This window comes from Haliotis rubra, unplaced genomic scaffold (assembly GCF_003918875.1).
Source record: "Haliotis rubra isolate DU_JTF1 unplaced genomic scaffold, ASM391887v1 Scf980, whole genome shotgun sequence".
Taxonomy (NCBI): domain Eukaryota; kingdom Metazoa; phylum Mollusca; class Gastropoda; order Lepetellida; family Haliotidae; genus Haliotis; species Haliotis rubra.
In genome coordinates, this window is record NW_025767724.1 from 55,918 (window position 1) to 69,482 (window position 13,565).

Genomic DNA, 13,565 nt, shown 5'->3' on the forward strand with positions numbered 1-13,565 from the left:
GTCGGTATCAGGTGGTCCGACTCCCTGACTCGGTTGATGCACGTCATCATATTCCAGATGACAAAGTCGGTATCAGGTGGTCCGACTCCCTGACTCGGTTGATGCACGTCATCATATTCCAGATGACAAAGTCGGTATCAGGTGGTCCGACTCCCTGACTCGGTTGATGCACGTCATCATATTCCAGATGACAAAGTCGGTATCAGGTGGTCCGACTTCCTGACTCGGTTGATGCACGTCATCATATTCCAGGTGACAAAGTCGGTATCAGGTGGTCCGACTCCCTGACTCGGTTGATGCACGTCATCATATTCCAGACCACAAAGTCCGTATAAGGTGGTCAGGCTCGCTGAATTGGTTGACACATGTCATCGTGTCCCCATTCCACAGGACGATGCTCATGATGTGAACCACTGGATTCTATGGTCCAGACAAGTTTTTTTTTCACAGATTATCATACAGTAGGAATATTGTAAATGACAAAGAAATAAACAAACAAACAATAAACGTCAATACGATGCGAAGATGTTGCTTCACATCCTACAATAAACGCAAGGACAAAAAATATGTTTCACTTCGGAAGCGAAAATCGAGAAGACGTTACTGATATTACAATGCTACAGCAGATTCAAGGGAGAAAAAATGGAGGTTGTTTCCATACTTGCTTGTTTTCATCTCGATTCATCGATTAGAATTAAAAGCGACAGAACCCTTTCCACATTCATAAGAAATATCTGCCAAAAGCTAAGTAGATTGTACAATTGTGACTATATCATGGGCAGATATTTGTTTCAGCAGTTTTACAGCTGTATGATGTTGTTTGTAAACAATTCGGGTCTGAACCAGGCAATCCAGTGATTGTCACCATGCGATACGGTGACAGAGCATGTGTATGTGAATCAGTATGAAATGCAGCAAGATGAAGGGGCCATTCATCAGTCGCACACCAATGCTATCATAGCTTCGCATTTGTTTAAAGAGCGTTGCATGTTATGTACCAGGGAAATATCCACAAATGATATAATATGGTTCCTAAAATGTTCAGTTCAAAGACCAGGACATCCTCAAAGAAGTGTGTTCTATTTAGATCAGACATCTATTGATAGACCAACACTTCTAATCTAACATTGGGATTCAGAACCGTACCAACACTCGCTTTCTTGGCTGTAATTGGTTTAAAATTTCACAATGTCCTCTTTGCAGAGTTCGCCAGAATTCCGCCTGTCATGGCGCATAACTCCAGTTTCGTCAAAAATCAATTTGTCTTCTGTTGAACCTGCCAAGAACACCAGTCAACGCTCCCTCAGACAATAATGAACTGTGTAATGTTAAGTCCCTGGGTCTTACCTTGTAATATCCAGTCTTGGTGAAGAGCTGTCTACAGCCCACGTCACTCAAGTGTACGGCGATCGTATCAACGGAGCAGGAACTGGCGTAGGAATATTTCTGAAAAATGTGAAAAATACTATTTAATAAATATTTCGTTCAAATGCCAACATTGATGGGTTTTTTTAAACCTGAATGTCTGTTCGATGACATGTTTCTCCTTGATGAACTGGAGTGTTTTATCTCATGACGACACAACCTGTTCGTTATCTTGTGAACACCACATTCCGAAAGCAATGGTGTTATCTAGGACTAATTCATTATGACATAGTGACACTGTTGGTCCGCCTCCTCTGTCATGACGGTAGATTGATGGTAAAGCTTTGGCTAGTCATGTCGAACACCTGGGATAGATTCCCTTCATGGGTACATGGCGCGGTGGACGAGCTGGCTAAGGCGCCAGGCTAGTGATCCAGCGAGGCTGAGGAGTCGGGATAGAGCCCACCTGTGACCGGGTGTAAAAACCTTGGAGTCAACTTTGTGTGCAGACTCTTTCAGTGTTGTCACAACCCCTAGTGTACAGTACACAACCCTGTGCACTTAAAAGAACCCACGAATCCGTTGGTATATGACCTGATGGTGGCCGCATGAATACGTGCAAACACCTAGTTGCAGGTACAGCAACGTGCAGTGAACTTGGACAAAGTATTGTGACTATGTGTCCCAGTCCATCCAGCTGTGAATGGGTACCTCATTAGGATAAGAAAGCCACAATAACTCGGTGCGCCTAGTGGCTGCAAGAGTTGTATACTCCCCAGGCAGTTGAGATTGATAATACGATGTGCCGTTGTGATTGACTTCCAATGATCGAGGGAAAACATACCAGCGCATTGAGCATGCACTAGTTGCCTGGATATGCAGTATAAATATCCTATAATAATAAATACAATGTGTGAAGTCAATTTCTGGGGTCCCCCGCCTTGATATTGCTGGAATATTGCTCAAATTAGCGTAAAACTAACTCACTCAATCCTATTAATGAACACACGGTGTTATAGTATCACTATTACTGTTATCTTTACTAATAAACACCCGGTGTCATGGGATCATTAGAATCTTCACTTTTAAACATTACGATGATGGTTTGCCACCTGGTAAAGACGACCCGAACAGAAAACTCAATCAGACATGATGTCTTCATTCCAGTAGAATTACAACAATACCACGCGGATCCTACCACATCTAAGGGAGGCAATCACAACATCTTCCACAGTCATTTGTTTGTCAAATGAATTTTCTTTCGACTTCAGTACCGAAATTGACTCTGATTTCTTCATCGAGTTCTCTGCTTAAACCAATATTCGGACCAGACAATTGCTACCAAACGGCACTGTTGGAGCGGCTGCCATTACAAATATGCCAAGTGAAGTCTTTGAAGTTGGAATACTTGAAAGCTTTTCTCAGCACAGCTTCTCCGAGTCGTAAATAGGTCCACATTACCGCTAGAGTAAGAGAAGTCGAGTCTATGATCACATACCAGGAAAAGACAGAGTTACTTATTGGCTTTAGTACTGGCTGGTTCCTAAGGGTTCCTTGAAGAAGCCATTTTGAGACGAAGCTGTTGGAAGTGGAACGATATAACAATGGCATAAGTGTCGGCATGTTCCAACAGCATTGTCCGTGAATTACAGGCGCAGTGTGGCTTTTAAATCCGCACATGTAAAAGATTTGTGCCGGTAGATAAATTTCGTGAGCTACTGAGAACAGGGTTGGTAGACATGCACCTTCGGTCTTATCTGTTGTTTGGTTTTGAGAGGGAGACGAGAGTTTGACCTTCGATATTGTGAAAATACTTTTCTCATGAAATTGAGTGAGTATAGTTTTACTCCGCTTTTAGCAATATTCCAGCAATATCACGGCGGGGAACACCAGAAATGGATTCACACATTGCACTAATGTGTGGAATCGAACCCGGGTCTTTGGCGTGACGAACGAACACTTTAACCACTAGGCTACCCCACCGGCCCCATCACGATTCCTCATGAAATAAGACAATGTTGCGCATATTGTCATAAGGCAATATGAAACCAAACCGTATTTCCGTGCTTAAATATATCTATGGGTTTTTTCGTTCCGTACCACTTGAGAAAATAACGACAATGATACGAAATGGAAACATTGTATATATATGAGAACATATTTCTAAATATATTAACAAGAGTTCGAACTGTAGAATTGCTTGTCTATCTCCTACAACCTAGAAATTACTTTAGAAAACGAGTTTAACTCAAGTCTGGCATAATCCGGAGACTCTATATCGGATTAATCTGAGCTACAACTGGGTCTTTAATATTTTGTATACACAGTCAAACAACTTTGTGTCGAAGCTGAACCGACTTCGAGTGAACAGAGGCTCGACACAAACGCACAAGGCCTACTAAGTAGGATTTACTTCGGGACATCTATAAATTCGACTCATCACAGCTCGCAGGATCAAAATTAGACACAACGGTTTCGGTACAGTTTTAAGAAAGATAACTACACAGTCTCGCTCAAATGTAACACAATTTGGTGTCCTCGATATATCCACGTACTCTGTTTATGCTCAAACGACTTCCTTGGCGCTCCAGCTTCCTGTTCTTCTCGGGAGAGCCAAACAAGATATCCTCCCACCTCACTCTCCAGTTCATTTCAGCAAGTTCCGCTTCCAACCGGATGTGCCTGCAACAGAACCGGAAATAGCTGCGATGAAAGCTACGCCTAAATACCCGTATGGTAGTCTTATCTAATCTTCTCTGATCTAAGTGGACACAATAATATGACCAAGTCTAGTCATCGATGTGTGTAGGATGAACTGACCCATGTGATTGGTCTATTTGTGGAATTGGAATTAAGGTCAAGGTCAAGGTCAGTGCCATATTCCTGAGTGGGGTATTGTCTGGGCTGTGATCTTTGTGAGCATAAGTTAAAAATGACAAGGAGCGTGTTTGGCCAAATACACAACATTTGATAAGATTGCCCCATTATTGTGTTTGAAACAGAATGTTTTATTCAAACCATACATTTTGTTAAAAATGGTATCTGTGAAGATCCGGGTCAGAATTGGTTTTGAGCAAAAAAGGCTAGTAACTAACGGGACCGGGTGGTAACTTGGTTGACACATGTCCCCTTGTCCTAATTTCGTATATCGATCCTCATTCTTTTGATCACTGGATTGTCTGGATTATTTACAGACCGCCGCCATATAGCTGGAATATTGCTGAGTTAAGCGTTAAACAACAACCTAACCAAACCAAACATCATCCCCAAATATCAGTACCCCAGGGTGTAAATCCTGGAATGGACTGATACACTGGCTAATTAAGGATTCTTTGACACCACTCACCTGTAGATGAAGAACACAGCGACCAGGACGATGAGGAGAATGGAGCCAAGCACGATGATGACGATACCATACTCCGGGAATGGTTCTGTGGAGGTTAAACATCAGAGAATATACATGTCTTGTTTTCGAACAAATGAGGTGAGCGTGTCGGGTCCTACACTGCATTCATTGTTAATCCAGCAACATCACGGCAGGGCACCAGAAATGAGCTTCACATACATTGTACCAATGTGGGGAATCGAACCGCTCAGGGTAACCCTTATAAGCGTGAAGCGAACGTCGGAATTATATAATGCGTGCGACACCACCGTTTAGCATGGATACCACACAGAATGCTGTGCTTTATATAATGTTTTATCCTCTCAATGGACGTCAGCCAGGGTAACAACATATAGCAGGGATACCACGTTCAGACACAGAATGCTGTGCTTTATATTATGCTTTATCCTCTCAATTAACGTCAGCCAGGGTAACAACATATAGCATGATACCACGTTCAGACACAGAATGCTGTGCTTTATATTATGCTTTATCCTCTCAATTAACGTCAGCCAGGGTAACAACATATAGCATGGATACCACGTTCAGACACAGAATGCTGTGCTTTATATTATGCTTTATCCTCTCAATAGCATTAACTATCATGGCTTTATATCATGCTTTATCCTCTCAATTAATCAGCCAGGGTAACAACATATAGCATGGATACCACGTTCAGACACAGAATGCTGTGCTTTATATTATGCTTTATCCCTCTCAATTAACGTCAGCCAGTTAACTAACATTAGCATGAATACCACGTTCAGACACACAGAATGCTGTGCTTTATATTATGCTTTATCCTCTCAAGATACCACGTTCAGACACAGAATGCTGTGCTTTATATTATGCTTTATCCTCTCAATTAACGCGAACGCTTAAACCACGAGGCATGTAGCATGATACCACGTTCACCCCTTTTATAAGCGTGAAGACTAACGTCGGTTATATAATGCTAGCCTGCTGCGACACCAACGTTTAGCATGAATACCACACAGAATGCTGGGCTTTATATAATGTTTTATCCTCTCAATGGACGTCAGCCAGGGTAACAACATGTAGCATGATACCATGTTCAGACACAGAATGCTGTGCTTTATATTATGCTTTATCCTCTCAATGAACGTCAGCCAGGGTAACAACATGTAGCGTGGATACTGTGATACACAGAATACTGTGCTTTATTATTAGTTGTTCACTGGTCTCGAGGGTACATCAACCCATGGGCCCCGAGGGAACAGTGAACAACGTATTTATCTTACCGAACACCTAAATGTTAATTTTGAATTGTTTGAAGCACGGGTACAAATCTTTTTGTAGACATCGCTAGATTTGGCGGACAAGAAAAACAGATTTAGAGTTATCTCCCTTCCATCGATTTGCATTCGCAAAACATCGATAATTTCCGTACATCATACGTGATTCAGTGTTATTCGAGATAAATAATTACTACCACGAAGTACCAAATGATTTGCCATTGACAGCGAGGTACATTGAAATGTTACTTGCTTGTAAGCGGGGTACATTGAAAATAACAGAAGAGCGCTCAGCCAATCAGAAAGCGACATTTATGTGTGAGGTAAGATAAATAATGCTTTATGCTCTCAATGAACGTCAGCCAGGGTAACAACATGTAGCATGGATACCACGTTCAGACACAGTATACTGTGCTTTATATAATGCAATATCCATTATTAAATTTTTTAAATGTGGGAGGCGGCTTGGGACATCGAACGAACACTATCCTGCTCTCTGCGGAAGCAGGGTTTTTGACAAATTAAAACAAACGCCTTGAGCTGGAAACAATACTGTACCTTCAGGGGGACATTTCGACCCGTCAAAGCCACACTCAGGGGTGTCCGGTGGAGGCGTGAGTCTCCCCCCTGCCCAGTGAATGGAACGACCCGGAACTGGTTCGTACCGCTTTTTGCTTCCATAATAGTTGGCTACAACCTGAAATGTACAAGCATAAATACGTACTGTATACGGAAACGCAACTCTGGTTTTACATTGTTGAACACCGTTTGATGTGACGAAATTACAATTTTGTTGTATTCTAGGCATGGCCGCTGGCTTATGAATATAACATAACATGCATTCTTTCTTCAACTCGGACACAGCGGTGTTTCACAGGATTTGACTTCAAAGAGCTCGTTCGATTGGGGAATAAATTTAAATCGGCTGATATAAACAATTATATTTTTGTACTTTGACTTCAAAACAGAGTTTTCGATTTAGAAAACATAAGATATAGGAACTCAAATGGTAAGGATTCTCCGTTTGATCATAGGTGGGCTATGTGCCTTTATTCAAAGAGCAACGGATGCAAAATGCTCAATTTGTGGGATTTCAATACGGAAAATGCCAAGACTTTATTCAGCAATATACAGAGTTACTTCTCTTCTTTCAAATTCCTTATGATAAATTGCATCACGGATTTGTTAATGAAACGAAAAATGGTCTTGTTTTCCAGTGAAGGATGATGAGTGTATAGACTTCACTGAGATAGGTTGTATGGTACAGAATTTCACACGAGTAACATTTGATATCAAACGATATCAATCGGCATTAAAAGTGTCGATGAGTGTTGATATATACGATATCAAAAACGCGACAGTGAGATGTTTTTAATCAAGCAAATTAATTCTCTCTGTTTTAGTGTGTATTAAGCAGTGACTTTCAAGAATAAAAATGGTTTAGATCCAAAGGCGGGGATATTAGTGACATGATTGTATTATGACGTCATTGAAACAGATGACGTCACAACGTTCCGGAAATCAACGCGCTAGAATTTCATTCTGACGACATCTCCAAGTAGATGACATATAAAATGACATTAAACACGCCTCAGTAATCGAGCTGGACAATGGACATCGATCTGCGCCGACCCAGTTAGCCTTTACCGTCTCTTCCGACAAGCATGGTTTACTGAAGCCAAATTCTAATTCTGATCTTCACGCTTTCACTTGTGTCCTTAACCCGTATACGTAAGATCCGAGTTTGATCTTCAGTAACCCATGCTTGTCGTAAGAGGCGACTAACGGGGTCGGGTGGTCAGGCTCGTTGACTTGGTTGACACATCCCAGTTGGGTAGATTGATGCTCATGCTGTTGATCATCACTGGATTGTCTGATCCAGACTCGATTATTTACAGACCACCGCTCCATAGCTGAAATATGGCTGTGTCCGGCGTTAAACACCAAACAAATATAACAAAACGAAATTCATGACCTTATGGACATCCATTGATCTCTGTCAACTCCAGATGTCTCTGCATACTGACACTTACCTCAAAGCGGTCAGTTTTGGGGTTGAGGTCGAGCAGGGAGTAGTCGGCGTTCCTGTCGCCGTTGTCGTCGATGCTGACAGTGCCGGTGATACCTGAAACGTTGAAGACGTTGTTGTAGTGCTTATGTTTACCGTTGTAACTCTTTTCTATTTATACCGTTTACTGAAACTTACGGGGACAAGTATAATGTAAGCAAATTTGTAACATAATAAGGTCCGTAGTAAGGGAGTGAGAATAGTTTTACGCCGCACTCAGCAATATTCCAGCTATATGGCGGCGGTCTGTCAATAATCGAGTCTGGACCAGACAATCCAGTGATCAACAGCATGAGCATCGATCTGCGCAATTGGGAACCGATGACATGTGTCAACCAAGTCAGAGAGCCTGACCACCCGATCCCGTTAGTCGCCTCTTACGACAAGCATAGTCGCCTTTTTGTGGCAAGCATGGGTTGCTGAAGACCTATTCTATCCCGGGTCTTCACGGGTCTTTATAAAGTCCGTAAATGAAATGAGTGAGTGAGTGAGGTTTTACGCCGCTTTGAGCGATATTCCAGCAATATCAAGGCGGGGACACCAGGCTTCACACATTGTACCCATGTGGAGAAACGAACACGGGCCTTAAGCGTGACGAGCGAACGCTTTAACCACTGGGCCACCCCCACCGACCCTGGTTTTGGATTGAGTGAGTGAGTGAGTGAGGTTTTTACACTACTTTTAACAAGCAATATTCCAACAACTTCACGTCTTCGCACGTTGAACTCAAAAAATGAACTGTACGGGTGAGTGTTTGGTTGACGTTTTAAACAGAAAAGTATACCTGTACAAGCAGTGATCGAGTGAGTGAGTGAGTGAGCAAGTAAAAAGATGAACCCTGGTACATCTGTACCCAGTATCATTAACATCACCACAACCACCACAACATCGCAGTACAGCATCACCTCTCATTCATGAGGCCAGTTCAAGGTCAAACCAAACATACCTCGTAACATTCACCAGCACATTTTCCACACCCGCCATTACAGCAACCCATTCCACTCATGCCGGGGATAAGACGTTGGCTGATAACAAATACCACAGACAGAACAACAGAGGGCACCCCTGGTTCCACTAACCTCCCACCCTGACTCACAAACGGTCAATACGCGCGGGTCACAGAAAGCACTGAAGGCGGTTCTGTAAGTCCTCCAAGAACACGGTTTTCCCTATCAGCTGATGGCAATCACGGAGGGGGGATTTGTTGTGATCCAAGAGGAAGCTTTTTGGATGTGTGTGATCAGTGCCGGTCACGTGGTACGGCGAGATTCCCATTCTTTTCGCATTAGTCGTCGACACTACTTTGGTTTATGGCACAGGAAATCGCACTATGCATGAGCTCACTGAAATGGAGTTGGTGTTGTTGCTGCCGTCGCGATTTTTAGCTTTTTTCAGGTTTTGAGGTAGAGTTTTTTCATGGTACCCTTTTAGGAAAACTCCAGCAAAACTGCCCCCATGAACACCAGAATTAGGTTGTCACAGTGGATCGGTCTTGGGAATCGAACCCGGGTCATCGAACACTTTATCAACTCGTCCCCCATCGACCATGTTAGATAGAAGTTTTACTTTTATTTTGTTTGTTTGTAAAGAATATGTATGCTAGGGGTACACCATTTGACTGGTTCGAATTAGAATCATCCTAAATTTGGTTGAAAACAACCAAGTGTGTTAGTGAGTTTAGTTTTACGCCGCTTTTAGCAATATTCCAGAAATATCACGGCAGAGGACGCCAGAAATGGGCTTCACACATTGTACCCATGTGGGGAAACGAACCCGTGAAGAGCGAACGCTTTTACCACTGGGCTACCCCACCGCTCCTGACAACAACAAGAGTCCGCTCGTCATGTCGAACACTTGGATTCGATTCCCCACATGGGTCCAGTGTGTGAAGCCCATTTCTGCTGTTCCCCCGCCGGGATGTTGATGCTATATTACTAAAAGCGGCGTAAAACCATACTCACTCATTGAAAACAACCCAGCGTGTTTTCCAACTTTGTGAATTTCGACTCACACCATGGAGGTGCAATGGTTACTAGGGTATTTGTTGGCCATTACTGAATAAAATACATTTTCACTTGAAGTCATGTATCTATTCCAATGAAGTCAAAGTTATTACAAAGCTTTGTTACTTTTTCAAATGTAACAAAATATTAATTGGTCAAAAACATCAAAACAAACATTTTCACTGAAACAACAAAAATATCAGCAACTAAATATATATATTGACACTTAACACTGTTGATGTACGTAGTATGAATTCCCGTGCAGGAATCTCTCCACAATACCAAGTATTGTTGCTGTTTTTTCTGAAAACCACCGATCACGCTTGGTATATATTTTCCTTTTATTTTGTTTGTAAAGTATATCTGAAACCTTATCCAACATGATACATGCCGTCTTCATCAGAATCCAGAAAGGTTTTTCCTCTGAACTTCTGTCTGTGTCATGAAAGCATGACAGTTGACTTGATCAGTGATATGTTTGAAATTGAACATATATGTCATCTTGTCCTACCTCCATCAGAACAACCATTCAAACAAAAAACAAAATATGTTACTGATCCTCACTTCGTGACATCAAGACGTAACCAGCATCAATGTACAAAATATTTTTCGAGATCTGGAATCAACTTCGACGTAATCGGGATTCGAGTTACACCTGGCTTATATCCTGTTGGTTAGGTTACAGCAACAAGTGTGGGTTACCAACTCTTTTTTCAAATTTTTCACTTTCGCTGTTTCTCCACTAAATTGTCGACATCTACCGTTATCCGAGTTTCTTGTTATTTGCGGAGATATCGTACACACGGTATTAACAGTGTGCTGACACCACAACTCGCAGACTGCACTGACTGTAATATATATTAAAGCGAGAGCGTGAAGGGTGAGTGAGTGAGTTCAGTTTTACGGTGTTTCTAGCAATATTCCAAAAATATCACGGCGGGGGACACCAGAAATAGGCTTCACACATTGTACCCATGTAGGGGATTCGAACTGGTTTTCGGCGTGACGAGCGAACGCTTTAACCACTAGGCTATCCGACCACTCTAACTGACTGACTGACTGAGTTTGGTTTTACGCCGCTTTCAGCAATATTCCAGCAACATCACGGCGGAGGACACCAGAAATGCCGACCACTCTAAGAGAACGTGCACTGGAAAAAAAGTCCATGTTTACAAGACATTTCCAATTTTGGAAAGATGATGTTTCCAAAGATTTACAATTTTGGAAATGTCCACAAGGGGAGATAACTGGTGGGTGATGGTAAATCATTGTTATTTGCACGCCCCGGGACCTAATCCCTTGTTGATTGATGAGTGAGTCACGGCAGTTAATAGTCACCAATTAACAAGGCCTACTGCCATGTTAATTAACATGTTATTATGCCTCTTAAAGGTCACATGCAACCAAAAAATCGAAAACATAATTAAAACACAATTATCACTTCTTTATGACATATAATATGCATTGCTGATTATGAAAAAACAAATAAACAAAATAATAAGCGTATAATCGCAAATCAAAAGTGCAATATTTTGTACTTGGGTTTACCTCCTCGAAACGAAGCAGCCGGGATACCGAACCCAGTCAGGGCTGGTGTAACGGCTGGTTCATTTGCAGATGCCCTCACGGCTGATTGTGTGTGTATATATAGAGATGTTGGGTTTTGTAAATACATGCTCATTTTTTTGTGTATAACATTTTGCAATCAACAGACATCATAACATGTCATGTGTTCAAGTATCACACCTGCCTGTCTGTGTAATTACATAATGTGACAGAGACCGAACTCGGGTCATAAATCAATGCGGTTTGTTTATGGTGTATAGCCTGATTGGTGTTAAGTTCAAATTGCATGTGGTCAGTGATCGCAGTTGTGTATTGAATATTGTCATTAGCAGACAGGCAGGCAGACACACAGGTGTCAATTAAACAAGACATTGAGTTTTGTCTGTGACAACGACATATCTACATAGTATATCACAGTTAGAAATTCAGTTCTAAATAATGACATTGCTTTTAAGTATCGAACTAAGAAAGTGACTCGGTAAGAAGAACGTGTGGGGAAATAGACATATGAAATTTTATAAACAGTTTATTTACTGTCATAACATATAAAAGCTCGCGCCTGTGAGATATCAACAAAACATTATGAAAATAGCTCACACCAAAGCCTTCACCGAGTATTCACCAGACAGCCCGCTTCCAAGTTGCGCGAACCTATTTCACTGCGCACTTGCTATGAGCGCAGCCCAGCTGTTGAAACCCGTTTTCCCCCGAAATTTAATAATTTGCTAACAGACGGGCATCAACATTTCTGTTAACTCATCCGTTTGGATCAAAGGTCGATAGAGGGGAGTTTCCATGTATATTCTCACGCCGTTATCAAGATAAAAGTTACTACAACCAGGTGAATAGAAGTATATATGCATAGTGACAAGCAGCAAATTAACAACAGGTAATTCAGCAAGTAGCACGTCGTTGGGGCCAACAGGAGAGTAAGATCAACAAGTCGAAATCCACTCCATTGTCCAAGTGATGGAATCAATCAACATTCAATCAGCTTGTTTATCCTGAACGTTGTACATCGAAATGCCGCTCTATGCAATAAACAGGGAGTTGTTATCACGTAAGTGGTATGTTTCGTTGTGTATCCCCATACTGTTTACTGCAGTATAAGTGAGATCTGCTTCACTTTGCGAATGACCAATCTTTTGAAGTTGATTCAGGCTCTACTTTAGTAAACTGCTACCTAACAGATTGATCTCAGATTAAAACATCTCATTCCAAATTCGTGTTTTCTATTTCAAGTACTAAGAAATACTGAATTTTTACGTATTAGATATACATCTATCGGTACCAGTTTGACGTGTCTGGTCATGAGTTAACTAACATGGTGATTATATATTTTTGACCATTACATGTGTCATTCACGCGTCATTTATGCCATGATAATGTTCTCTGATCCATTTCATCATACAGCATTTATTTCATTCAATGTTTTGAAGCTCATATGAAAACATGAAAAATGTTACTGTTCCAGTTCCTTTTGAAGAGTGAAAGTATTTTTGTTCCTCAAGTCTTCCAACCAATATAGTCATTATGGTTACAAACGACCTGATTTTAATACCTATCATCAAGTTAGATGTTATACACGCGTGCATGCACACACACCCACACCCACACAAAACATCCGTAATTTGTGAATTCTGTTCGGACGATAAAGAAATATCTAATTTGATCAGAATCAGTATATGAATTATCTTCCCTTACTCTGAGAGAAGCATGGCATTATTCGTTCATTTTTAATAATTTTATCTGGTTAAAAGAAGGTATTATCAAAACTGTGAAACAAACTTGCGTATACTACCATATCACTAACATTGCGATATTGACCATGGAATAAATGTTAAGTTTAGTCTGTTTTCAATGTCATAATATGTGAGGTTCCTCATTCACATATACATACAAACTGACAGCATAACACAAAA

The 13,565-nt window shown here is 41.4% G+C and overlaps 1 protein-coding gene across 1 annotated transcript in view; it reads right to left on the reverse strand.

The window, feature by feature from the left end:
* LOC124265512 (atrial natriuretic peptide receptor 1-like) overlaps positions 1-13,565 on the reverse strand; it is a 255,099-nt gene that overhangs the window by 25,609 nt on the left and 215,925 nt on the right. Inside the window, exons 5-9 of the mRNA XM_046700296.1 lie at positions 8,040-8,131; positions 6,565-6,703; positions 4,712-4,796; positions 3,921-4,047; positions 1,348-1,446 (exon numbers count right to left, since the gene is read on the reverse strand). Of these exons, the coding sequence (XP_046556252.1) occupies positions 1,348-1,446; positions 3,921-4,047; positions 4,712-4,796; positions 6,565-6,703; positions 8,040-8,131 (542 nt within the window). The remainder of the gene's footprint in view (positions 1-1,347; positions 1,447-3,920; positions 4,048-4,711; positions 4,797-6,564; positions 6,704-8,039; positions 8,132-13,565) is intronic.